Source organism: Talaromyces rugulosus, chromosome II (genome assembly GCF_013368755.1).
Source record: "Talaromyces rugulosus chromosome II, complete sequence".
NCBI lineage: Eukaryota > Fungi > Ascomycota > Eurotiomycetes > Eurotiales > Trichocomaceae > Talaromyces > Talaromyces rugulosus.
In genome coordinates, this window is record NC_049562.1 from 4,071,460 (window position 1) to 4,096,562 (window position 25,103).

The window sequence follows — 25,103 nt, forward strand, 5'->3', positions numbered from 1 at the left end:
ATTGGTACAGACTACGGAGTACTCCCCAACGTATCAATGGCGTGCGATCAGCGTTGAAGTTGTTCGTTGTAAAGTGTAAAAAAAAACATCAAGATGGAATGACGTCGCCGCCGCCAATCGGAGCGGTCCACATGGTGGGGTAAACACACTACGCCTAATGAGGCAATCGCGTCGCGCTGCGACGCGCCACGCGACGCGCACGCGTGACAACGTGTTAAGTGACATCAGCGTTATTGATATTGATTCGCCAGCAGCATCGCTGGCGGGTGGGTTGATTGAGACTAGGTACAGATCCAGATGGGATAACGAGCAACTAATAATAGTCCGTTGGCCGGAGAGAAAACACAAAGCCACGCCATGGACAACAAAACACAAGGGAAAGAACAGAAAGAGTATGATGCATATATAGACATCGGGCCAAGTATGATATACGACAAAACAAGTATAATCGTTGGTAGTTAGAAATTAAACAAAATGTGTGACCCACAAGATGGGAGAGAGGGAAAGATAGGCTGCGAGCAACAGGGCGCTGTAAATATGCAATTGCATCGCATGGAACGGAATCATATCAGAAGTAATATGTAGTGTCATGAATCAGTCGTGTCGGGCGTGAAAAGGGACAAAGGGAAAAAATTATAACAGCAGGGCTGCAAGATCACGGCCGAAGCTCGTCACCCAGCTGCAGGGCCAGGCCAGTGTTCTTGTTGCGTCCGATCGGGCTGTTCATGTCTGGAGGCACCAGGTTGTCGAAATTCAACGACTTCCGAGCAGTCCTCATGAGCGGGGTCTTGGACATATTCCCTGGGGTCCGGCCACCCCAGGGACGTTGGGCAGGACTTGGGGTAACGTTGACGAAGTCGGCAAAGTTGAACTGCTGTCCCGGGGTACCAAGGTTGGGGAAGCCACCATTTCCTGGCGTGGGCGTCAACGATGGCAAAGCGGCATACTGACTTGGCGGGGTGGATGGAGGAAAGTCCCGTGTCTGCGATTTGGTATTGATCCTCGCCGGGGTGGGAGAGTTTGCCAAATAAAGCAGTAGATCCGCTCCATCTTCGTGCTCCAGGTCTTTATCATTTTTCGGCAATCGGGCCGCCTGTAGGGGCGGCGTCCGCGGCGGAGAAGAGCTGATCATGGAGGAACTGACGTTGTTGAACCGACGAGCAGGAAGCTCGAGGTCATTTTCCTCGTCTGAATTGCCAGGGAATGCAGAGCCTGGGGCGTCCAATGCCGGAGGGTGGTTCGAGTAGATTGGCAACTGGCGGGCAAGGCCAGGCGAGGATTCCGGCAGCTGGTGAGAAGCCTTCCACGATGTCCTTCTTCGGGCCTTTGCTGGCCGTTCCGTAACCGAATCAGACCGCACTCGCTTTCGGCTGGCATTCAGCATTGGCTGCATCACGTCTGAATTGAACGTGGCGGCATGCTTATTTTTGGCCGACCGAGGCAGCTCGTGGGAAAACGTCATGTTCCGTACGGGCGACGAGGTCAGAGGCGTTTCGTAGCGGCTAGGAGGGGCCTCCGAGGAGGAGTCGGACGGTTTGTCGGATGCCCATCGATCATCACTGTCTTTGCAGTCGGACAGAGCCAACCGACCCTGTTGGTATTTGACTTTGGCGAGGCCCAGTCGATCCTGAAGGTTGAGACAGACCTGGGAGGAAGAGGTAGTGTCAGCAGTGCCATTGTTTTTTCCGTGGTGAGTGCAAGAGAAGCCAACCTTGGCGATGTTATTCCGCATTGTCTTGTCCACGGATCGTTGCTGTGTGGGTGACATTTTTTCTCGCTTCTCCTCTCCAATCGCCAGAGAACCTAGGGAACAAACGCAGCAGTAGACGTATGAGGGAAGCACCAAAAAAGATTGTAGAAAAAGTTAAAAAGGGCGAAGAATTCGCAGGAAGTGTTTTTCCAGCCTACGAGAGGGGGAGGTCAAACGACCGGGGGTTTCGTTCTCCAGAGTCCGGACAGGGCTGCAGGGGGGACGCTTGGAGAAGTCCTGGATTGGTGAGAAACGCAGGCCTCGACGCAAGACTGGTCAATTGAAGATGGTGCCGACTGGCCAGTCGAAGGCGAGCGAAGCGGTTTGAGGAGTGCAGAGAGAGAGCTGGCAGAGGCAGCCCGTGCAGATTCTTTGGGGGAGGACTGAGAGGAGCCGGTGGCAGGGCACGCACGGCAGGCAGGGCTGGCCGGGTGGGGACCTGCCCTGCCGTCGCCGGGCCATCGTCGAGGAATGGGAACCACCGTCTCTTCTTTATTTCAAGACTTCAATTGAGATGCACCACCGCAGGCGAATCCTATGGCTTCAAACATCACCAGTAGTATCGGTCTACTCCGTCGAATGCGCTCGCTACCCGATATACAATTGTCCATTCGAGGGCAATGATTGCAGCATCGGTTTCTACTCCATATACTTGCTTGCTCGACGACACTCTCTGAGATGGAATCTTTACCACGAACCGACTCCATTAACACCCACTAGGCAGGCATTCTTGGTCTTTACATAGTCGCATTCCTAGGACGGTTAGTTGCACGGACTACACCCATCAACACCTTTTTTTTCCAACTTGCCAAAGACAACAGACAGACAGACGCACGCTGTTTCTAGTATCCAGCGCCCTCGAAAGAGACTCTTTTGTATCCAATGGCGCATTATTTCGGCTCCTGTCCATTCAGGCCCCTTCGAAGCAAGCAGCAGTCGGGCGATATTATTAGTCTACAGCCTGCCGTTGCGTTGCCATTGGGCGATCTAGTAGGATAGCTGCGATAATAATAGTAACCTCACTAGTAACAACTGACTAGTTAACAAGCTGCTGAATGCGAGCGGCCTTGGCAGAGATCGCTGCATGATAGATCGTAAACATTGCAACAACCTCGAATTGAACAAGAGTCGATTATGCAGTCTCAGTCAGACACAGCGGGCCTCGAGAATGCAGGTGAAACAAGAGCGGGCTGATCCGCGTCATCAGGGCCTGTGTTTCCCAACGCACACTTTAGCATCTCTCCATATCAGATTCCTGGCCGCTGTTTTTTCCAGCTTCCAATGACCGATCCATAATCGACGTGCTGGTGGAGACGCTGATGCACGGGACGACGCAGCAGCTTTGCGACCGTTATCATCAATCGTCGTGTCCATTCTTTGCGAACGCTTGTTTTGCAACACGGCCAGATTCCGCCTCCTGTCGTCTCTTCTGATCGCCCTCCCTGCTGTATCATTGATCGCTCGTTTTCTTCGTCCTGCCGTGCTTCTAGATAAACGCAGCTTCGCATCGTATCGCATCCTCGAATTTCTCGCTCGTGCCTTCCTGCCGCGTGGTTTGTTGACTGCTCAGCCGCAACCGTCAATTCCTCTCTCTCTCCCCGTCTCTCTCTCTCTCTCTGCGATACATTCAACCTTTCCCCTTCGCTCCTGCCAGCTCAATTCAATCTCTACCAGCTCGTTGGTGGACAACACCGCAGGTTTCGCCGGAAGGCGGCTCCATTGTTTACTTGTTTCGCCTGTATCAATTATCCCGGGATGGCCATCTTCAGAGAGCTTCGACGCCGGTCCAAGGCCAGCTTCCGAACAACCCCGTCTGGCGTCTCGAAACCCACCGACGATATGACAAGTGGCCAGTCTTCGTCGACGCTGGAGACCGTGTACAGCTCTAGCACACCTCCGTCGTCGATTAAGCCCACCTTGTCGACCTCTAATCTCCAGCCCCTCAGCGAAATCGCCAGCGGAACGGAAACGCCCATACAGTCACCGCCACCGCAGCGTCCGGTGCCTATTGTCTCCCAATCGAACAGAAATAGCTTCTATGTACGTTGCGGCGCACATTGTTTTAATCAAAATATCAACTGACCCATTTCTCAATCTCCAGGCTGGAACCACCTCGCCCGCAAGTAGCTCGATCCGCACTCCCGCTCCAACATCTCCATATGCCCCCCGGATTATATCCGTGTCTGAGAACTCATGGGTATGACTCGACCTGGACAGAAAGAAAATAAAAATTGCTGTGGCTGACTTGTCATCGCTTAGGTACATCAAAAAGTTCTCCTGCTTTACGGCCAAATCGGCGATCCGCGCCAGCGTCCAGTAGATGGAACTGTTACAGTCTACCACCACCAGGAAAGCTTTCATGCCACGACATGGCCTGTTTCTGAGTCACACTTCAGGGCCCTTGTACATCTATCGCCAGGTCCTAATCGGCTACGCTTTGAATTCACTTCGTCTAAACAGTCTATCAGTTCCGCCTCTAGCCATTCTGCCTGGCATAATATCAATTGTCTTCCTCTGACCAATTCTCCACCCCTCGACCTGGTGGTTCTTCTAGCCAAGGATTCCCCTGGCACTTTCGATGCCCTCCCTGATCGTGTCCAACGGGAAGAAAATGATTTGGACACGGCAATACGAAAGTACCGAATGGCTGCTTATCTTTGGCAAGCCTTTACCGGAGAACAAATGTTTCGGCATACTTTCGGTCGACGCTGCTTCAGATTTGAAGAGGAGTGGCAAGTAGGGACTCTCAGTAAATACGATACCCAAGCAGGAAACATGAAAAACGAGGCCAAAATACACGTCGTTCGCACTGACAAAACGGTGGCAGAACTCCGGGATCTGGATATTGCACAACAACATGGCCCTGCTACCAAGAAGCAGGAACTCTTTCGCATTGCAATGGATGCTGTGACGCAACACTTTCGACCAACCCCGGATCAGAAACGGTATGTTTCGGTGTTGCTACTCGATTCTCATTGGGACACTCAATCGAAGGTCATCACTGGTCATGCGGCATTGGGCTCGCATGGCGACAATATCAAACTAGCTATTTTCGGCTCCCACTGTCTCCAAAGCTATCCGTCATGTCTAGAGGAAGTCGTCCCGGCATTCACCGACTGCACCAGGACCGATACACAGTATCTTGCCAATGATTGTGGAGAAGCAGGGAGCAACTGGGAATCTGCCAACATTGGAATCGGTGCGCATTTGCATGAAGTTGGTCACTTGTTTGGGTGCCCTCACCAGGAATCCGGTGTCATGTCTCGCGACTACGTCCGTTTGAACCGGACCTTCACCAGTCGCGAGCCCTTCTCAACTCGAACCAAGTCACAGGGATTGAAAGTGTGCAAGCCAGACGATGAGTGTCAATGGCACCGGCTCGATGCTCTTCGATTCAGATTTCACCCATGCTTCCGCTTACCGAGCGACTCCCCGTCTCATCACGATGAAAGCGTTCAAATATGGCCTGTGGAAAATGGCAAGTTACTCATCACGGCCTCATCAGGTGTCGCTTTTATCGAGATTTACACGGATGGCGACGAGCTCTGTCACCACTTCATCGAGTACATTCACAGTGAAGCACCGAATAGTAGCGTCCCTCGCCAGGTGACTATTACCGAGTCCGAGTTACGACAATTACTGCCTCCAGAAAAGCAAAAGGCAAAACTTGGCCTCAAAGTCTTCTCGGGTGGTCTTGGAAAGCAGACGATTGAGGATGTGAGCATTTTGAAATCGAAAAAATCATCAATCAAGCTCCCCAAGAGCCAAAAGGGCTTCAACGGCACTAGGCTAGGCGCATCGCGAATGGATGGCAGTGAACCACAACAGATCCTTCTAGACAGCGTTTTCACCCAAAGTAAATTATTGACCTCGATCAAAGTCTACCATGGCACGGCGCTAGACGGTCTAGAATTCTGCTACGAGGATGCAACCAGCCAACTCTTTGGTAAACGAGGGGGGAAGCCCGGCGGCGACGAGTTTATTTTTGGTAAGCATTTTCCTGCACTTTTATGAAAATCTTGTTAACCCCTCGACAGACACGCGGCGCGGGGAGATCTTGCTAGGATTCTATGTCAGAGCTGGTCTCTGGATTGACGGTATCGAGATTCTCACCAGTTTTGGAAGGAAATCGGGTGTATATGGAAATGCAAAGGGGGGCAGTGGGTATGTTGAAAAGAAACACGTCGATTTTTTTTTGCTCTACTAACTCTGGATTACAGACATACTTTAATACCCCCGCGAGGGTATAGCATTGCTGGACTTTCCGGTTCTTGTGGTTCTTGGATGGATGGACTTTCGATGATTATTATGCACTGAATAATTACACCATCACTACTACTCTACATCATTACGATATGGGATGACCCTTCTGGAAGGCGATATTCCTTCTTTTTACGGCTTGGCTTGTTGAGTTTCATACCAGAACGTTGTCGAAAAAACCAGCAATCACACTTATACAGACGGGCAGGTTGTTTGCCAGTGGTTGTCTTGGAATACTTGCAGTTATCATACCCGGTATACGATTTGGGCATTCTTCTTCTGTCTTTGCTGTGTTGTATTCATCCTTTTTTTTTTTCAGGCGCGATAAATAATCGAGTTCGGCAGATATTGCAGTTTATAGGCGACTTTTGTTAGGGCTAGTTTTCTAGGTCTGACGAATTGGGATATATCATTAATGACATTGAATTTGTGTTTACCTCGGACATGACCTGTAAACACATTCTAGTAGCGTTCCCAGTTCGGTACATGCTAAGAGCGATACATCGTACATGGTTGGCTGGAATTGCTTGCCATTGGGGTCCTTACAGCCTTACTATTTTTGGGATAGGTGGTTTTTTTTTTTTTTGTTCCTTGGGTGTAAGTAATACGAGTATGTTATTATACATGCATACATACATGTCAGTGCGAATCGTCGCATAATAATAATTATTATTATTAATGTTTAAACGGTTTTTTACTTAATATATAGTCAACGACGTCATTATATCTTTTTTTAAAAAATAAAAATAAAAATAAAAAAGCTCGGCGAGCGAGCCATGCTTGTGCAGGTGGTTGTACAAAAATTACTCAGTCAATTCCTCCGTAAGCTTTGTGATAGATATTGCCACCATCGATTGATTTGATGATAAGTTGACTAATTTTTTTTTCCCTTCTCTCTTCGATTCTAAAGACGGCAGGATTTAATAAAAAATTGTATGTACATTGGAATAACAAAGTGTGGTTTGTTGTAACAGTAGTTGGTTTTTGAAAACCGAAAGCATCTTTTTTTTTTTTGAAAAAAAGAAAAATACATAGCTTACATCCATCAATACGCTTATTGCCAGGTGTATCTATGTGTGTACACACACACCAGACACACACGTAATGGTTCTCCGCCACGTACTTCCCTACTCACTGTCAGTGGCCGGGCCAAATAACCACGCGCATTAGTCAGTTGATGGCTGACATCATGACAGCTTGTTAAATAAGTTATATTAAGTGCCGCTATTTCAGCCACAGGGGCAAATTATTGGATACTTTTTTTTGGTGAAAAGCCAAAATAAAATAAAAAAAGGCTGCAAAAGTAGTAGTAGTAGCTTCGATCTTGATCTTCGCTCCAATTTGATAAATTGATTGCAGCTGACAAGCCGATGATTGGTGCACGTCTCGATTGGGCGGGGAGTTGGCCGGAATCTCGATCCAGGCAATCAGAGCGCAGTATTTCGGATGACTAAGGTATGTATCTCTGCTAGTCAGAGATAAGTTGTCATATCATTCATTATTGTTGGCTTTCAATAGGTTCATATCTGTTTATTGGTCCCGTACATGACGCAGTGCCTTACTTTGATGGCGTCAATTTTTTTTATGGGCCACCATTATCTATGTATTTATTTAGTGGTCCACGGAATGTCAAATTTTCATCTGGACAAATCAGACCAATAAAACGGACATTTACCCCTTCCACTATTTATTATCCAATGTTTCCGATTTATAACTAATTCTCTTTGAACTACAGAGTATGTATTTATTTATTTTTTGCGGGGAAGCGGACCATAATACAAGGGTCGGACCCCCCATCATGCAACACATGAAGACCGATCGACAAGCAGGTGGCAAATAATAGCATTGGCCTCGCCTCAAAGTGGAAACTCCCTCAGGTTATCAATTGATGGCTGCCTTAGGCATTCCTATCACATGTGGCTTTGCATGGTGTATTGCTGTTTTGAGTAATTTTCTGTGGCGAGGGGGGCAGCCCTTTTTTTTCCCTCTACATGTTCTGCCGTCTCATAACTCATGCGGCTTTGTTATTTGCGACGGCATATTTATTATTATGGGTTGGGATGAGTCACACAATTGATACGCATATATTTACAATATTACACAGTCTCATGCAATGACAAATTTGAAACAGCTGACAACGCATTAACTCGGGAATATTTTCCACCATCAATTGATCTACATTTAATACCCTCTTGTATAGCCTGTCAAGGGAATATTATGACAGCGCACATTTAACCCTTCTAGAACCCCTGGTTTACTTTTCTTTTTTCTTTTCGTTTCTGCTGTATACTAATTGACTTTCCGGATGTTGGCCCCACCGAGGCCTATCTGATCGAAATATAGAAACACAGACGGGGACCCTTGCGTCATAGTATTCTACATATGTAGTTGTGTTTTCTGGGTCCGGAATACAATATTGATGATTTATTATTCATACGGAAACATGTATTCAATTGGCCGGGGTTGCGTTCTTCTGTCAGAGGGGGAAAAAAAACGGATTTGTGCCCACTATTGATAGTGATACTTCCGCTATGGATACGAAATGTTTCAATGTTTATCTTTGAAGATCAATAGCACGAATTCTCCGATGGCATCCGATCTAGAATACCAACCCCCCTTGGTTTTAGTCCTACGTACAAACGTGTTGCCACTCCGTACTTGAGAGTTTATCAGCTCACTCGGCAAGTCGGGGATTCTGCGTACGGATGATTTGACCCGCAAAATAATAATTGATCGAGTTAGTCAACCGGTACTTCGTATCTTGACTATCAAGTGCACAATATTCTTCTCCGTAGTATATGGACCCAGAAGTATGGAGAGTTCTCCACGATGGGGTAGATTATTCGGGAGCCAATGGGACGGATTGGGCGGACGGATTGGGCTTACTTGTACCTTTTTTCTCTCTCCTGCTCCTGCTCTATTTGACACATGGTTTATATTATTTTAAATATTTAAATATTTAGCGAGGAAATATACAATTCCATTGGTGGATAGTATTCAGTCACTAAGAAACTGTTTTCTGTTGTCTGGGTACAAAAAAAGCCATGTATGAAAATTAAAAATCGGGGCATCAACATGCAGCGAATCACAATAGAAATGGAAATAACAAACCAGCCATTCATGTTCTGTTCCTCTTCAGGTCCCCTTTTCTCTTGTCGTCATCGACTGTGGGGACAAGTACGCCATTGATGGAATCCGAATAGTAGTAATTAATTCAAAGTCGCAATAATAATAATAATATTAGATACCGGTGTCATCGACTCCATACGGAGTATTCGGTGGCTTATGTTGCGGGATGACTTTGGAGGTAATCGTTCCGTTTTTTATTTTACCTCGCCACTTGAGTATATAGCGCAAATAAGAGTCTATAGTGCAAATAAATTCAAAGTGCTGTGCTTCGATTAGCAGACCCTTTATGTTCTATACAGTGTGTACTCAGTGATAATAATAATAAGAATATGCAATGATTGATCTCACATGAATAATGTATAGTAACGCTGCCGTATACTAGTATTACAGTATGCATCGTAAACTCATACACACCGCGGACCGTACTAAAACCACATGACCCACTATTAGACGTAGTATCAGTCTCCACTCTCCACTCTCTGGCCGCCATTATTATCTGCCCGTGCACGCATTGGTGATTTCTGCAAATGTCCACTGTCGAGAGTTTTCCAGTAGTACTATTATGCAAGCCGCATAACATGCAAATGAGGCATGTGGCGTCGCCTATCGGATAGAAAAAAAAGGGCGCTGTAATGTACGTTACTCCCGAGCCGTAAAGCGTCGGTTCGGCACCGCACGAGGAGCAGCTGTAATCCCGTTACGTACCGTGGTCCCCAGCCCAGAGCGGGTAACACCGCAGTTCTTTCCCCGCCCTTGTAAATCCAATACCTACTAATTAATCATTTTCTGTGTGTGTAGTTAGTATATGGTGGTCAAACCTCTAATCTTCCTTCCACATCCTCTTTCCTCCTCCTTTTATCCATCCCTCTTATTTAATACTTATTGTTTTCCTCCCCTAGTCGAGCATCTCCCTCACATGGCTTGATACTCGCGACTTAAAATCACCTTGTATTTATTATTCTCCCCTCCGGCCTTACTCCGGCCGCTACCGCCTGCCGTGCGCATTCCCGGCCTCGCCGTTTCTTAGCTCGAACTCTTCTTTCGACACCCCGCGACACAGTCGACCACCACAACAAACCAAAAGACCCATCGCCACGAAAAAAAAAAATCAATAAAAAGGAAGGGGAGACTGAAACAGTTAAAAAAAAAAAAGGAGGTTTCTCACCCCTTCCAACGGGTTAATTCGTTTCGCGTTTGATCCGGATGTTGCACCCGGTCTGGGCCTCATCTCTCCCTGGTACCGACTTTGTTTCTTCGATCGTCCAAACTCAGTCATAGCAACTTCTTGTCGCCCCAGATGTTTCGCAACAGGTTCGGGAATCCCCTCACCCCACCCCAAAATCTCTGAGGCTGGTTACTAACGTGACTGCTTGATTCCGCCTAGAACTACAACACGGAAGCCAAACGATGAGCTTATCAACAAGTTTCGCAAGTCGTTTCCCAATGTCGTCTCGGATGGCTCCATGCCTGGCGATAATCGACATGATGGCTCCGTCAACCCGGCTGCTGTAGAGGGAGGAATGCACGACAGGTTCGTTGAACCCTTTTCTCCAGAGTCGCCGCTTCGATTACTGAGCCAAATGCATAGATTCGAAAATGACCATATCAAGCATCATGACACGACTCCAAAGGGTCTTCAAGATGTTAGATTCACGCCATCTGTCCTGGACCTAGCTTCCTATCAATTTATGGACTTTGCAAACCAACCTCCAGGCTACTATACTCCCACCGCCGGAGGCTTGACTACCATGTACCACCATCAAGCCGGCGACCTTCACACCCCGATCCCTTATAACCTTGCCACTCCCCCCTCAATTCCTAACACCATCCCTTCAAATTTACCAGTTGACCCCAACGGCGACATAAATCTTGACTATCAGAACATGCAAAACCAGTTCATGCCCCAACAGTTCCAGAATATAGATTCTTTCACCGAGCAAGCAGGATTTGCCGCCAACTCATATATGCATCAGGATTCAGCGTACGACTCTATGGACAGATCAGACGAGTCCTCGATGGACCAAATGGCGATTCCAGGTGCCCAGCCAATGAATATGATGATGCCGAATGTTGGGTTTTCAGAAGAGATGGATATGAGCGCCGAGACGCATGGCGAGAAGTGAGTGAGACTTGATTTTGTCCCTACCTAAGGGATAGCGGTCGCATGAATTGTTCGCAATCGGATTATTCTAACACATACTCAGGTTCCGCTACGGCGTCTCGTTGCGCGCCCCAACCGCTATGATCAAACAATCAGATGAAATCCCTGTCACATACCTCAACAAAGGTCAGGCATATTCATTATCGGTCGTTGACACGACTCCCCATCCCCCTAGCTCTCAACCCTGCAAGTATAGGACCTACATTCGTGTCTCTTTTGAAGACGAACAGCAGAGATCGAAGCCGTCTGCTTGCTGGCAATTGTGGAAGGAGGGCCGCGGATTGAACGAAGCCTACCAACGAGGTGGCAAACTGCTCGCCGTCGAATACGTTGACCCGAACCAGAGCGGAGAAGAAGGCCAACGAAACAGTCGGGTCGAACTCGAACACGCTTCATTCGATGGGTTCTGTGTTACTTGGACCGCTAATCCAGCCACCGGAAATGCGGATTGTGCCCTATCCGTTCGCTTCAATTTTCTCTCGACCGACTTTAGCCATTCAAAGGGCGTCAAAGGCATCCCTGTCCGGTTTTGTGCCAAGACAGAGGTGCTAACACCAAACGACGCGGTAACCGGCCTGCCCACTTCTGAGGTATCCTATTGCAAAGTGAAGCTTTTCCGTGATCATGGTGCAGAACGGAAGCTATCCAATGATATTGCTCATGTGAAGAAGAACATGGAAAAGCTTAAACAGCAAATAGCCCAAATGGAGATGGGTGGAGGTAATATTGGCAAACGCAAACGAAGCAATGTGTCTATAGCGACCAAGGTTTCTGACAATCGACCAGTCAAACTTTCCAAGCACAAACGCACGTGGTCAATCGACTCCCAAGAGGGCGGCGGCAAACTTTCCCCCGAAGACGATCTCCACTACCGATACTCGATGTTGCAGGACATGTTCTCGTCCACTCGACCGATCAGCGTATTAAATCTACGAGGCGACGACCTCGACGATCCCGATCTTTACCCTGTCTCATTACCGGGCGACACTGCCGAGCAAAAGTTCGAACGCCTTTCTCGTCAAAATACCGGTGGATCGCTACACAGCGTCAATACAGCTCCGGGCGTCTCTAGTATCATGTCCCCAACTAACAGTAGTGTCTCGCTTAACTCTCCTCTTCGACCGGCGGAACGACAATTGCCTAATCATGCGTCTGGTCATAATGAATCAATGGATTGGTCCAATATTAACACGCAGTCGTCTACTATCAATCAGCCTGTGAAGGTCAAGAAGAACGCCACTACTGGCTACATTGAAGCCATAGACATCGATCCAACATACAAGCCGCCATCGGAGTGTCCTCCGAAACCAAGTGAGTTTATTGCTTATGTTTCAAAAGATATATTCTAACAAATATTGTCAATAGTCGCGTGTTTCTATGTCCGGTTCCCTTCTGGCCAAGGGGACGACTATTACCGTGCAGTTTACTTGACTGAGCGCACTGTTCACGATTTGATGCAGAAAATTTCGGAAAAATACCAGATTGAAACCGATCGGATTGTTCGGATCCTTCGCATCAATCACAATGGACTAAAGATTAAGGTGGATGACGACGTGGTCCAGCATCTCCCGGAAGGTCAAGACATGGTAGCTGAATTCTCGGATGCATCTAAGTTCGATATTCCTACGCCCGACATTGGCACGCCCACCTCAGCCATCGAAGTTAACCTAAAATACTGAGCTCGTTTCCCTTCGACATTCGCAATGACCCCTCTCTTGTGGACCTTCTTTTGACTCGATATCATGGGTATCTATTGCATCCAATCATAATGCTATTTTATCGATTTCGGCTTTCGACACGACTTACATGCAATCTCGATCGCCGTTGGTCAATCTTTCACTTCTTCTTTCTTTTGGGTTTGTTTCATACGGTGTTTTGGGCGGATTGGTTTGATTTTTTGATTTTAAGGCGTTATTTCTCGTGGGCGTTGTTGAATACGGTGATAATACACGAGTCTCCGAGCAATGATACCCATGTCGTTATAGTTTGCTGTTTTTTTGTTTTTCATTGATTTTTTTGATCGCATCTCTGCACATACAGAAGGGGATTTTTTTGTTTTTACTACGAAGCCACGAAGGAGATAAACGGACCTTTCAAGCAACATTTACAAGGCATAGCAATTCTTCCTGACACAAGCTGTCAGAAGTTTGTACTTGTCCTTTTTTTTTTATATATACTTTTATTGCCTATTTGCCTTTTTTTTGCTCCCCCTTTCTTTCCTTTTTTGGGGGGAGAGCATGGGTATGAAATACACGAGATTGATACCCTGCCTACTTTGGATTTTTTTTTTTTTTTCAAATACATTGATTGTTCATGGAAAAAATCTCTCTCTCTCTCTCTCTCTCTACTTTCTACAAAATTAGCGAAATCAGATTAATATTCACTACTATTTTCATGTAACTGAAATCTCATAGTATCTGGGGTCCACGAGGCTGCTGGATTGATGTTTATGAGTATAGTAGTTTTTGCTGGTCGGCTATGTTTATGTAGTTTTTTTTATGTGCAATGTTCAAGGTCTTCAATATTCACCTCCACATTGATGTTGTCAATGAACAGTGATGCCAGTGTGGGTCTAGCAGGGTTGCAATTCATCAATTGATGTTCCAGACCATAACATATATTATATGACTCTTAACAGTTGATGTTGATCATATCTTGGCAGGCACCGAAACAACGTTAAAAGAAAAAACCCCCCAATTCGCATTGAACTGGGAGATGATTCTTTTTTTTAAAAAAATTAAATGATATCACTGGGTGGTACATTAACGTGATCTGCGTCATTTTGCAGGATTTTCCAGGATTTTTGCAAGGTCTAGAACTGTTAGGTGCATTTGTACTGTAATTAGGTATCGTCTTGGCAGACTAATTTGGCTGAATTACGGATGGTAATACGTATATTTTACAAATGTTACCATACCGGTGTATATAAAGTGTTCATGCTGCTTCTTTTTTTTTTAAATTTAGTCTTTTTGGAGGCTCTTTTATTTAGTTGAATTGACAACGAATCCCTAGCTTTCTTATGACATTGTTAATATCCCATAGACAAACAAGTCCGAGCGAAGATGCAGATCCAAAAAAACGGGTATTTTAGTATGTCATGGATACGCGGTAAAAAAATGCAACTATCCGCGGTTCCGACAATAATAAAATCTGACTCGTGTCCCACTTGTCCCCTGATCCGAGCGCGCGCTCGATCCTGTATCAGACCAGACTAGGTGAGTCTGGACCGGCGGTGCTAGGACTGTTGTTCTCCGTACTTACTACTACGTACTGCTGCTGAGTACTAACTATTGAGGGAATAGTGCTCTGCTGCTGGTATCCATGGTGTGATATGTCCGATTTCATGACTTAAATAACAACTCGTATGAGTGTGACACGGAGTATATAGTATTGCTGGGGAAAAAATAAAAATTCAGTGATTGATCGCCCTCCATCGTGTCATCGTTGTCCTACTATGTGCTGCGATTGGGGTCGACCAGGGACCGATCTGTCGTTTGTTTTTTCTTCGGTTAATTCTTATTTTCTAGCCCCTGAAAACACATATGTGGGGGGAAAAGGAGCCTGAAAAAAGTATAGAATAATATCGAGTGTATTGGTGTTTGTATGCTTCTATCTTTTGGGAAGAGGAAATAAGTTCTATCAAGTTAAAAACAAGATCATACAGCTTCTGGAATCAAGCTCGGCCCATTGCATGGAAATAATTTCCTTGTTGTAACCTGTCTGCTGTTTCCGTGCAGCCCTGAAAGCATGAACTTCCCGATTAGGAAATATTGTGAAACACAACTTGCTTGCGCACTCTACGGCTTGTGTATAGAGATGGCAGTTAATTTCTAATTTATGGGGAATTGCTGGTTGCATGCTTTATGGTAGGTATGACTGTTTTCTGACGTGTGAGCTGGCTCTGGCTGAGAGTTCATCTCTACATGTATACCTGAATTACCACGAGTCTTCATAGAAGTAATATGCTATAATTCTGTTCAATAAATTTTATTAATGGTCGCAGCGCACCAGTTGACATATCAACGAGAAACACAAGTGTGGTACAAGCGTGCCTTCTGCAACCATCCCAACTGTGACCATCCCAACCACCTTCCCCCTGAACTGGCCGACATCAGTGACTCACTCCTCACTCTGTGTCACCCTTCTCTCTCTCTCTCTCTCTCTCTCTCTCTCTCTCTCTCTCCTTTTCCAGCCACAAAACCGCCATCCTCCCCTTCAAATCTCTCAAACTTCGTTGACCATTCTGCTGCGTGGACAAAACACCTACTTCGTTTTTGCATTCTTCTTCGAAGAAATAACTATACCCAGCAACGATGCTTAAGCTCATCGCGTTTCTTACCCTATTCGTCTTTACAGAGTTGGCTCTCTGTCGCGGTGAGTTTTGTCGCGCTTCCTGGAAGAGAAAAAAAAAAGTAGTCATTGGTGCTGATTGTATCTCCCTTTTTTTTTAAACAGCAGCTTATATCCGTCTTTCGAATCTTACTCGTAAGCTTCTAAAATTCCCCTTCTCATACTGAAACTTTTACTAACGACTCACTGAAAGATGCACTCGATGCCCGGGTTCCTCCCAAGGCAGTATCCCTGGCGAATCTTCTAGCTCGTGAGGGTGAGAGCCACCCTTCCCCCACCCCCCTTCTCGCATACTCACTTGAAAAGTCTATACTAACTGCTCAAAAAGAAACAACCACCGTTATCGTCCCCGTTAGCTGCGAAAAGACCACCTACGTTACCTACTTGGCTTCATCCACCCAATTACCAGGTGGGAGATGGCAAACCGGCGCTGGGGACACTACCACGGGGGCTCCGAGTCCTAGTATTCCAACAGCCAAGCCAACAACTCCTGAGACTTCACCAAGCTTTATCAGCCAGACATCAACAACGGTATATGATTACTCTGCGGCTTCTACTCCGAGCACTGGTTTTCTAAACTCTGCTGCTTCCACGCCAAGCAGTAGAGGAAGAGGAGGAGGAGTAGGAGCTTCTAAGCCGAGTCTTACGCCGACACCAACCCCATCTACACTCATCCCAGTATCGGATGCTGTGGCTGGAATGGCATATTCTGGTCTTGCAATTGGTGTCTGGGTATTGGCTTTCAGTTTTCTCATCGACATCTAGCAGGCTGTGACGAGATGCCAAAGAGGACCGCAGCAAATCCTCATCCCGTTTGCTAAAGGCCGCGGATTATTGTATCAGGAAGGTCTGGAAATAGAGCTGCTTGATTTTATACAAATGTATAGGTTTGTGCGTTTAATTCACTGGCAGCCTTAATTAATACAATACATGTTGACCTGAAAACTTATCAATTGATATAAATTGGGGTATCTATGCAAACAAACTAAAAAATAAAGTAAATAAATTACACCCTGCGGCAACATCTGGAAGAGTCGCTGAGATTGCAAACCATCTATTAACTCTTGAATAAAAATGGGTTGCACTTATTTAAGCTCCTACTGCACTGCAGCAGAAGCCTTTTCAACCTCTCTACCCAGCGCACAAATCCGACATCCGTCGCCGACCCGATCGCGTATCAACCGGGCTGCTGTGACTTTGGGCCCGACGGTTCGAGACGTGCTGTAATATGAAGAATCGTCTTCGTGGCTTTGGGGTTCTTGAATAGTCTCGCTGGAGGTAGTTGATGATGCCTCGTCTTCGTCTTTATCATGTGAATGGCGAGGCTCTCGGACGTGAGATAGATGGAAGACGTGGCCGCAGGCAAATCCAACCAGTATTTCTCTTTCTGTAATTGAATAAGTTAGCAGTGCTTTAAAAAAAATTTATAAAAAAAAGAGTCTGGTACCATTCTCATGGAAAGGCTTGAGGCAACCTCCACATGACCCTGGTGCCACTTGCGGACGTTTGCTTGTCGTGCCTTGCTCGAGACCCTCGTCGTCTGCGTTTTGCCCGTCCTTTTTCTTCTCTTCTTCTTTCCCATCTTCTGGTGCCGGTGAAGCGGCACCAGGAAATGCGCAGACGTCGAATTTAATACCCCGCCGCTGTCCCTGTCGCAGAGTGTCCATGCCGACAGCGACTTCACTCTGCAAAACCTTTGTCGCCCCCTGGCTGATAGTAGCGTGAACGTCGTGATCGCGAAGCAGCCGCGTCAGGCCGTCTCGGAGTCCTTCAATTTCCAACCCGCTCGGGATGCGCTTGACCAGCTTGATCGGATCAATCGACGTGCCGGCTTCAGTCAGCAAGGCGTGGATAAATGCTGGTTTGTCCATGGAATAATTCAGCAAGTCCTCCCACAGGTCAGAGTCGTCTTGGGCCTTGGCAAACTCGATTGCCTGGGATACATCGTTCAAATCCGAAAGGATCAGGTTCAAAGCCCTCTTGGTCTGTCCGGTCTTGGAGAGGAGGTATACCAGCTCAGACGTGTACCGTCGGATTTCACAGATATTGCAGGCTTCGTCAAAAGAATAAGACGTGCTTGTTTGCAAAAACTCCATTAGTAATTGTCGGTCATAGTCTGCAAACAAATCTACTGCAATATCGCCAAATGGTTCCACCAGAGCTCTACCCTCATCTGCGGCGAGTTTCTCCGCCGCGTCTCTGGCGTGACGGCCTCGGCCTCGGAAACGGGTCTTTTCGGTTTTGGATGGGTGGTCTTCTCCCTTCCAGAGGGCGCGGAGATAAAAGAACAGATAGAGGCGGCCAGATGGAATTTGTAGCTGCGACACGACCGTCTCGGGATGCACAATGCCGTTGTATGCCTCTCTCACAAGAATTTTTATGGACTCGGCAGTAGCAGTTTCCAGTTCAGCAATAGAGGCCGTTTCTACCTGATGTTTTGAAACACGAATGAGGATAAACTTCAAAACGTCGTCGGAAATGGCGTGTGCCAGCCGGAATTCTCGGATCAGAGAGAGAGCGGTTTCGGCATCTTGTAGCCGTATATAGCATTGTAAAGCCTCGCGCTGGCGCCCATCAGCCAAGAACATCTTGGCTAGTCTGTCCGTCAGAATGCGCCAGTCATCTGAATCCGCCTTGACTTCTGGCGAGTTCAGTGAGCTCTCGATCGTTGAGATGATGCTTGAAATATCAAACAGGTCCGGCGGCCACAAGTCTAGTAACTGCTCAAACCGCCGCTTGTCATGAGAAATGTAATGTTTGAGAATAACGTCAAAGACATTTGCGGGGAGCGGTGGTAGGATGTCGACAGGAATATAAGAAGTAATCTCATCAAACTTGCCGGCCTCTATAAACTTCCCGATCCAAAATTCCCATCTAGAGCTTGTGTTTAGGACTTTTGTACATATTTCTCCGGCTTGTTCCCATTCGCTACCTTGAACGAGCTGCTCAAGCCACAACTCGCCAATGCGCCGCTTCTCCTTTTCAGCGATTGTGTTGGTCGGTTGGCCGGCGGTTGTCACGGAAGCATTGTCATCTGCAAAGAACTCTACCAAACTGGTTTGGGACCTCGCATATACGTCTATATGTCCTTCCGATATGGGGTTTGCAGCCTCGGGGTGCTCGTCGACTAGTTTCCAGGCTTCTTCATACCTGTCGTGTGATTCAAGCCACGATAGATGGTCCGATAGATCCGTTGGAGCAGCTGCTACACAGTCAAATGGACTGTGGACGAAGATTTTGATTCCCTTGGCGGTGGACACAGTCTGCAACTCTTTTGGCATCGTAGATGATGTGGAGACAGGGTTGGAGATAAAAGAGCTAGCGGCTCTATCAGAGCCTCTATCGCCATTACTTCCCGCGCTCCGGATGCTAGCATTTGAGGTGAATAGCCTCGCTGGGTATAGAGTGGCATCTAAAAGCCCTGTACCTAATGCACCCAGAGCTCCGCGTTGAGCGGCAGCCGTTGGGATTCGCGGAGGAAGCAAAATGCTCATATGATAATCAGACGAGGACAACGTCTCATATCGCTGGATAGAGAGGGTATCGGCGCTGACTTCTTCTTGCGTTTCAACATCGATGAGGCGAAGCTCGGGTTCGGCTGCCTTTTGCTTCCGGCTACTTTGTGGATGCCCCTCGGAATCGTCCTTTTCGCCTTCTAGGTATGCTAGAACAAGAAGCAAAGTCCGACTATACATAGCGATACCGGAGATTATACAGTCGGTTCGAAGACTTGCCTAGGTGTCAGCTGCTGGGTAAAGTGTGGCCGAGGTATCATTTCGTCTGACTCACATTGTTCCCACCTCGGCATCTCCCAGTTTTCGATCGCCCACTCGACTTGAAGCAGGCGAAACGCGGTCCGGATAGACGTTAATGACCCATATCGTCCCACCCCAACCCACGACAAGTTTCTCGACCTCCTGGGCCTGGCTAGGGGTATCAGCCGGGTCGGTTTGGCCACTTTCACTGAGCTCGGAAACTCCCAGCAATTTCTCATCGACCCATTCAGCGTGTGCTTTCCAAACACTCGCCATCTCTTCCCATTGGGGGCGATTTGGTCTGTCGATGTGTCTTATTCGTGTCCATGCGTATTCTGCGTCGGCTGGATCTAAATGCAGGTTTGTTCGCATGATCTTGATACCTTCTTCATTGACCCAAACCACATATTTTCCAGACAGTGACCATTTGATTGTATTGATGGTGCCCTCGCCACTGTGCAGAATAGTGTCCTTGCCGGAGTTGGAGCCCAAACCAAGAGATCCAAACCATCCAGAGGCGGTAGCTGCAGCACCACCCAATGTTGTAGAGTTTTCAGTCACACCTTGTCGTCCTCCAACAGTGAGAATCAACTGGCCAGCTCGACCACCTGATATATATGTTCGATCATTCTTGTATTCTGGGGAAAGCGCGACAGCATGCACAGGCCTTCCAAAGTTCCGAAGGAGGACGTCTTTGGGTTCGAGCAGCGAATAAACACAAACATTTCCGTCAATACTCGAGGTAGCTATATGAATCGAATTCGAAGGCGTTGGCGGCAGTGTGGGCTGACCAGAATCTTTAGATCTGCCCTTGGCTCGCAGGGATGAATTCGGTGACTTGATTGAAGGGTAAATATCGTCCTCGGAATGTCTCGCTGCGCTGTTTGACCGAAGGCCTGGAAGTGGCGGTGGAAATGGAGATGTAGAAGCAGACGTGATGCTCGCAGAATGCGCCGTATAAACACGGATAGGTTTAAACGTCGGTAGTGACAAAACATGCTATATTGACGGTCAATTATACAAGATCTTGGAGGTTTCGAGTGCGCGCTGTCTCACTATATTTCCGTTGTGTGTTCCGACTATCTGTATGAACGGTCAGATCATGTCTACTCACGCATGTTGTACGAAGCATACCATCTTATCTCCTCCAACAAGGAATGTGCTTGTTGCATCTCCGCCACGATATAGATTGGGAATATGCTTGGTGAGATAGGCATATTTTAGACGAGGCTCCTCGTCTTCATCCTCTTCTTCGTCCTCGTCATCCTCTTCACTTTCATGTTCCTCGGCCGCATCACGGCCGGTTTGACTGCGTTCGTCGTCACTACTATGTAGATCGGCAGTTTGCGACGAAGAGGATCCCGGGAATTGCGATTGGGATGGCCCAGGGCCATCAGAAGAACCAGCAGCAGCGTCGACCGACTCCATCCTTGGGGTCAGAGCAGCGCGTCGCCAGAGCTCCAGGGTGAAGCAATAGCTCCTCTCCGAGATGTGGAGAGGTCATGCCGCGGGGTGACTAAGCAGGTCCGCAATGACGCTGGTACGAAATGCTTGGCGTTCCGTGTTTATGCGACGATGAAGTCCCGCCGAGCGAAGTCTTCCTCACAGCATCAAATCCAAAAAAAATTGGGCATGGTGCTCGTGCACTAACAAGGCGATTGTTTTCCGACAAATTAGACTTCTTACATTTGCGCATATTCAATTCGCCATTATGTTTGTTCGTTCGCGACTTTGTTCCGGATTGTCAAGACAACATCAGGCGTTTAATAGATTACCAACGGTTTCTTTGAATGGGCGAAATGGCTTTTTCTCTTCAGCAGTCAAATTTGCGCCGAAGCAACCTGCAGGAGGAGACATAGCCCAAAAAAAGGAAACTGCTTCGGAAAAGGCAAGCCAGGCAAACCGGAGGAAAACAGCCGCAAACACATCGCTTCGACGAGTTGCAGTAGAGGCACAGCGCTCAAGAGATGGCATTCTATCGGGAAGCCAGCTCTCTGAGAAGGGAACCGGGCAATCCAAGGTTATTATCCATGAATCTACTGTTTACTCATGTCGCTAATCTTTGAACTAGACGGTGACAGCGTACGCGGTTGCTGAGCGATTCGACCTGTCTCGGGTTAGAGATATCCTACAAGAAAAAGGCTACGAACCCGATCCTTTCAATACTCAACTCTACCCACAAGTACTACATGTCCAAGTTCCGCTTGATTCCGTTCGTCGAATGACAAACCCAAGTGTCGCAGACCTGCCTTCTGATGAAGCAGGGGATATATTCATTTTCCCTTCTGGGACTGTTGTTGCGTGGTCACTTCCAGACAGCTTTACTTCGTATTTCGCCTCGAGGACACTGCAGCCAGCAGCTGTTGGGCTGCATACGGATAACCCAGAGACCGAAAATTTGGACTTTGTGGAGGACACAGAACGGGAAAACAGCTATATCAAAGGGGACACTATTGTACTTGGCACGAAACAGAATCCGGCCGACCCGCAGCCAACGTCATTAAACCGGCAGAGTATCGAGACGGTACTGACGAAAATCGCATTTTCATCCGGGCTAGCGCGCAGCACGAAGCTTGCTGTTCTCGAGAGCCTTTTATTTGACTATTTTGAGTCGACTCGCGATATCCCGACGCTGCTTTCTCGCGGCTCACGGCTACCGTTCACCCGGGGTTTTATTCTTCGAAAGACAGGGCAGCTGCTCAGCGTAAGAGCACAGCTGAACCTGTATTCCGAGCTGACCGATTCCCTGCCGGATCTCTTTTGGGACAGCCGACACGACCTAGGTCTTGAGGGGTACTACGAACAAGTGGGCAGGGCCTTGGATGTCGGCATCCGCATCAAGCTGCTGAATGAAAAGATGGATTATGCGCAGGAAATCGCGAGTGTTCTCCGTGAGAGGCTGAGTGAGACCCACGGACTCCGCCTGGAGTGGATTATTATTCTCCTCATTGCTGTCGAAGTTGGGTTTGAGATTCTGCGTCTTCTATCAGAGCGCGACCTGACCAAAAAGGAGCAGGAGCAGGCACAGAGTGGAGAACAGACGCAGTGAGTGTTTTGAGATATGAAATGTTTTGTACATGTATTATAAGCATCGTGATACCCCATTCTACAAATTTAATGAGAAATGCATACAAAAAATATACATGACCATATCCTGCTAATCCAGGGTATACATGAAGCTCATCTATCATCTGGTCTTGGCGTGTTTGCATCACGTTTGCTTGACGAGATACTACATGCTATTACTATTTTCATCATTCGTGTATTCTTCTCGGAATTTGAGCGAGACCATATTTACTAACAATCCTACGCATTTTATTAAATTTTCACAGCCTACATACATGTAAATTTAAGTAGACAAGGCAGCATTGCTGGTCAGCCCGGGTGACTAGAGCGCAGCCAATGGGCAAGCTCGAGCTCCACACGCCAGGTCATGCGCCGACTGCAGGTACTGATACAGCTTATCTCGAGCACCCCAGCTATTTTCATCGTTTATTTTCATCATTTATTTATTCTTCTTGAAACTTGAACAAGACCATATTTTACTGTTTTCTCGACTGGAGTTGGGTAAGGATGCAGCCTCTTCTCCAGCAACTGCCCGGCCCGCAGCGTCTGCTACAGTCATTCACCGGAGCTCTCAGCTTGTTGGGCTCTGATAGTAGTAATAGTCCTCTGCACCAGGAAGACGGCAAATTTTCTACCTGTCCATTACCGGAGCTGAGCTGCAAGACCCAGTTTGACAGCCAGGATACATGCTGTTTCAACTACCCTGGCGGTCATTTTGAGCAAACCCAGTTCTGGGATGCGGATCCGGCTGTTGGTCCGGACGATTCTTGGACGATACACGGACTGTGGTATGTATCCTTTTTTTTTCCCCTTCCCTTTTTTTTTATGGATTCGTTGCTTTTTATTTTCCTAATGAACGGCTCGTTGACGTAACATAACCAGGCCCGACCATTGCGATGGAGGGTTCGACCAGTACTGTGATAACCGCAGGCGGTACAGCAACATATCACTAATCCTCGTAGACTCTGGCCGCGGAGATCTACTTGAATACATGCAAAACTACTGGAAAGACTTTCGCGGAGACGACCCCAATCTCTGGGAACACGAATGGAACAAGCACGGGACTTGCATTAGCACCTTGGAAACCAAATGTTACACGGATTATATCCCGCAGGAAGAAGTAGTAGATTACTTTGATAAAGCCGTTGAGCTGTTCAAGGGACTTCCTTCTTATGAGGTTTGCCTCTCTTTTTTTTTCCCCACCATTTTGTAACACAAACTAACTGTATATCAAAGACCCTGTCCGAAGCTGGCATTGTGCCATCGTACGACGAGACCTATAACCTCGTCGACATTCAAAACGCGCTTAAAGCAGCACACGGAGCCGACGTCACAATAAAATGTCGCCGAGGCTCTCTGAATGAAATCTGGTACCATTTCAACGTAGGCGGCCGACTACAAACCGGAAAATTTGAACCCACCGAGCCAGGTGAGTAATTTTCTTTCTTTCTTGATGATAACGGGGAAATTTTTTTTTTTAACTCCAAAAAAAAGTCGGCGCAGCATCAAATTGCCCCAGATCAGGCATCCGCTACCCTCCCAAACGCTCAGCGCCGCCTCCGCCTCATAGGCCTCGTCCAACAGCCACTGATGGACCGGGGGGTCCCGAGCCTACTGGACCAGCGCATCCGCGTCAGGGGAACTTGAGGGTATACAACACGTTGAACCAGCAGCGAGGATGTCTGATCAGCCGTGGCACGTGGTTTACTTCCGGTACATGTGCGACTTATAGAGCCAAGGACGTCACCGGTAAGTGTTTCCTTGTCTCTCATCAACAGGAAATAGTTACTGAAATACTGATAATAATAAAAAAAATAACAAGGCGGTTTCCACATTCAATCTCGCAGAGGCCCTTGCGGGTTTGTCAAGGATGCTTTTACATGCGGTTATCAAATCCACAACCCTGCACTCTTCACTGTACGAGAAGAAACCCCCCTTCCTACCCCTTGAAAGGAAAAACAAAACAAAACAAAACAAAAGCTAACACGAAAGCAGATTGGCGACGATAATCTACTCTCATACAACGGAAACAGCACTTTCTTCGCCGACAAGGTTCCCAAAGGCCATGTCCAAAGCAAGATTTTCGCGCATGGGGGTGTTGATAATCATGCCATTGAGCTGAATGTTGCCTGGTTTGAAACTTAGTCAATACATATCTATTTTTACTGTTTGCATTGTCATGTTTATACATAGCCTTAGAAATACAATTACACATTGCTATCAGTTTACATATACTGAAATATAGGTTAGATACCGGTAAGAATCTTATCATTATGCTACTTCCTCCGTAACAGCGTTTCTTCCTTAATCAACTAATTCATCTCCTCCGAAAATAACAAACGGGTCATTAGAGCCACACAAATGAAAGGGGCATCAAAACATTAAATCACAGGGGAAATTCAAAACTTCAGCATCTGATACATAATTCCTCTGATCAGACAAAAAAAAACAACAACAAAAAGACCAGAGAAGTACATGTCCTAAAAAAAAGGAAACAAAACAAAAAGATAAAAATTCAATGCTATACCAGCTTTTTCGCATATGCAGTTACCATGTCGCTCAAAAGGTGAATCGAATGTTGTACAGGTTTCATTAAAGTGCCGTCCGAAAGAATGTTGAAATCGAAAAGCAA

The 25,103-nt window shown here is 47.1% G+C and overlaps 7 protein-coding genes across 7 annotated transcripts; 5 read left to right on the forward strand and 2 right to left on the reverse strand.

Moving 5' to 3' along the window:
* Positions 1 to 655: 655 nt before the first annotated feature.
* Positions 656 to 1,768, reverse strand: TRUGW13939_03870 (uncharacterized protein; the record flags this gene model as incomplete). Its single annotated transcript, XM_035487048.1, has 1 exon — positions 656 to 1,768. The coding sequence occupies one exon, from the start codon at positions 1,766 to 1,768 to the stop codon at positions 656 to 658; it is 1,113 nt and encodes a 370-aa protein (XP_035342941.1).
* Positions 1,769 to 3,505: 1,737 nt separating this feature from the next.
* TRUGW13939_03871 (uncharacterized protein) lies at positions 3,506 to 6,067 on the forward strand (the record flags this gene model as incomplete). Its single annotated transcript, XM_035487049.1, has 5 exons — positions 3,506 to 3,790; positions 3,852 to 3,947; positions 4,010 to 5,738; positions 5,788 to 5,914; positions 5,971 to 6,067. The coding sequence occupies 5 exons, from the start codon at positions 3,506 to 3,508 to the stop codon at positions 6,065 to 6,067; spliced, it is 2,334 nt and encodes a 777-aa protein (XP_035342942.1).
* Positions 6,068 to 10,524: 4,457 nt separating this feature from the next.
* TRUGW13939_03872 (uncharacterized protein) lies at positions 10,525 to 12,979 on the forward strand (the record flags this gene model as incomplete). The annotated part of the gene is made up of 4 exons (XM_035487050.1): positions 10,525 to 10,670; positions 10,728 to 11,258; positions 11,344 to 12,611; positions 12,666 to 12,979. Coding segments are annotated over 4 exons (2,259 nt in total), but the record flags the coding sequence as incomplete, so codon positions are not given.
* Positions 12,980 to 15,613: 2,634 nt separating this feature from the next.
* TRUGW13939_03873 (uncharacterized protein) lies at positions 15,614 to 16,415 on the forward strand (the record flags this gene model as incomplete). The annotated part of the gene is made up of 3 exons (XM_035487051.1): positions 15,614 to 15,674; positions 15,756 to 15,785; positions 15,844 to 16,415. 3 exons carry the CDS (start codon positions 15,614 to 15,616, stop codon positions 16,413 to 16,415), a joined length of 663 nt encoding a protein of 220 aa, XP_035342944.1.
* A 332-nt stretch (positions 16,416 to 16,747) lies between these two features.
* On the reverse strand, positions 16,748 to 20,833 carry TRUGW13939_03874 (uncharacterized protein; the record flags this gene model as incomplete). The annotated part of the gene is made up of 5 exons (XM_035487052.1): positions 16,748 to 17,037; positions 17,098 to 19,379; positions 19,440 to 20,404; positions 20,462 to 20,488; positions 20,540 to 20,833. The coding sequence occupies 5 exons, from the start codon at positions 20,831 to 20,833 to the stop codon at positions 16,748 to 16,750; spliced, it is 3,858 nt and encodes a 1,285-aa protein (XP_035342945.1).
* Positions 20,834 to 21,116: 283 nt separating this feature from the next.
* Positions 21,117 to 22,454, forward strand: TRUGW13939_03875 (uncharacterized protein; the record flags this gene model as incomplete). Its single annotated transcript, XM_035487053.1, has 2 exons — positions 21,117 to 21,425; positions 21,477 to 22,454. The coding sequence occupies 2 exons, from the start codon at positions 21,117 to 21,119 to the stop codon at positions 22,452 to 22,454; spliced, it is 1,287 nt and encodes a 428-aa protein (XP_035342946.1).
* A 524-nt stretch (positions 22,455 to 22,978) lies between these two features.
* TRUGW13939_03876 (uncharacterized protein) lies at positions 22,979 to 24,616 on the forward strand (the record flags this gene model as incomplete). Its single annotated transcript, XM_035487054.1, has 6 exons — positions 22,979 to 23,259; positions 23,354 to 23,648; positions 23,708 to 23,900; positions 23,966 to 24,220; positions 24,294 to 24,388; positions 24,467 to 24,616. The coding sequence occupies 6 exons, from the start codon at positions 22,979 to 22,981 to the stop codon at positions 24,614 to 24,616; spliced, it is 1,269 nt and encodes a 422-aa protein (XP_035342947.1).
* Positions 24,617 to 25,103: the final 487 nt, after the last annotated feature.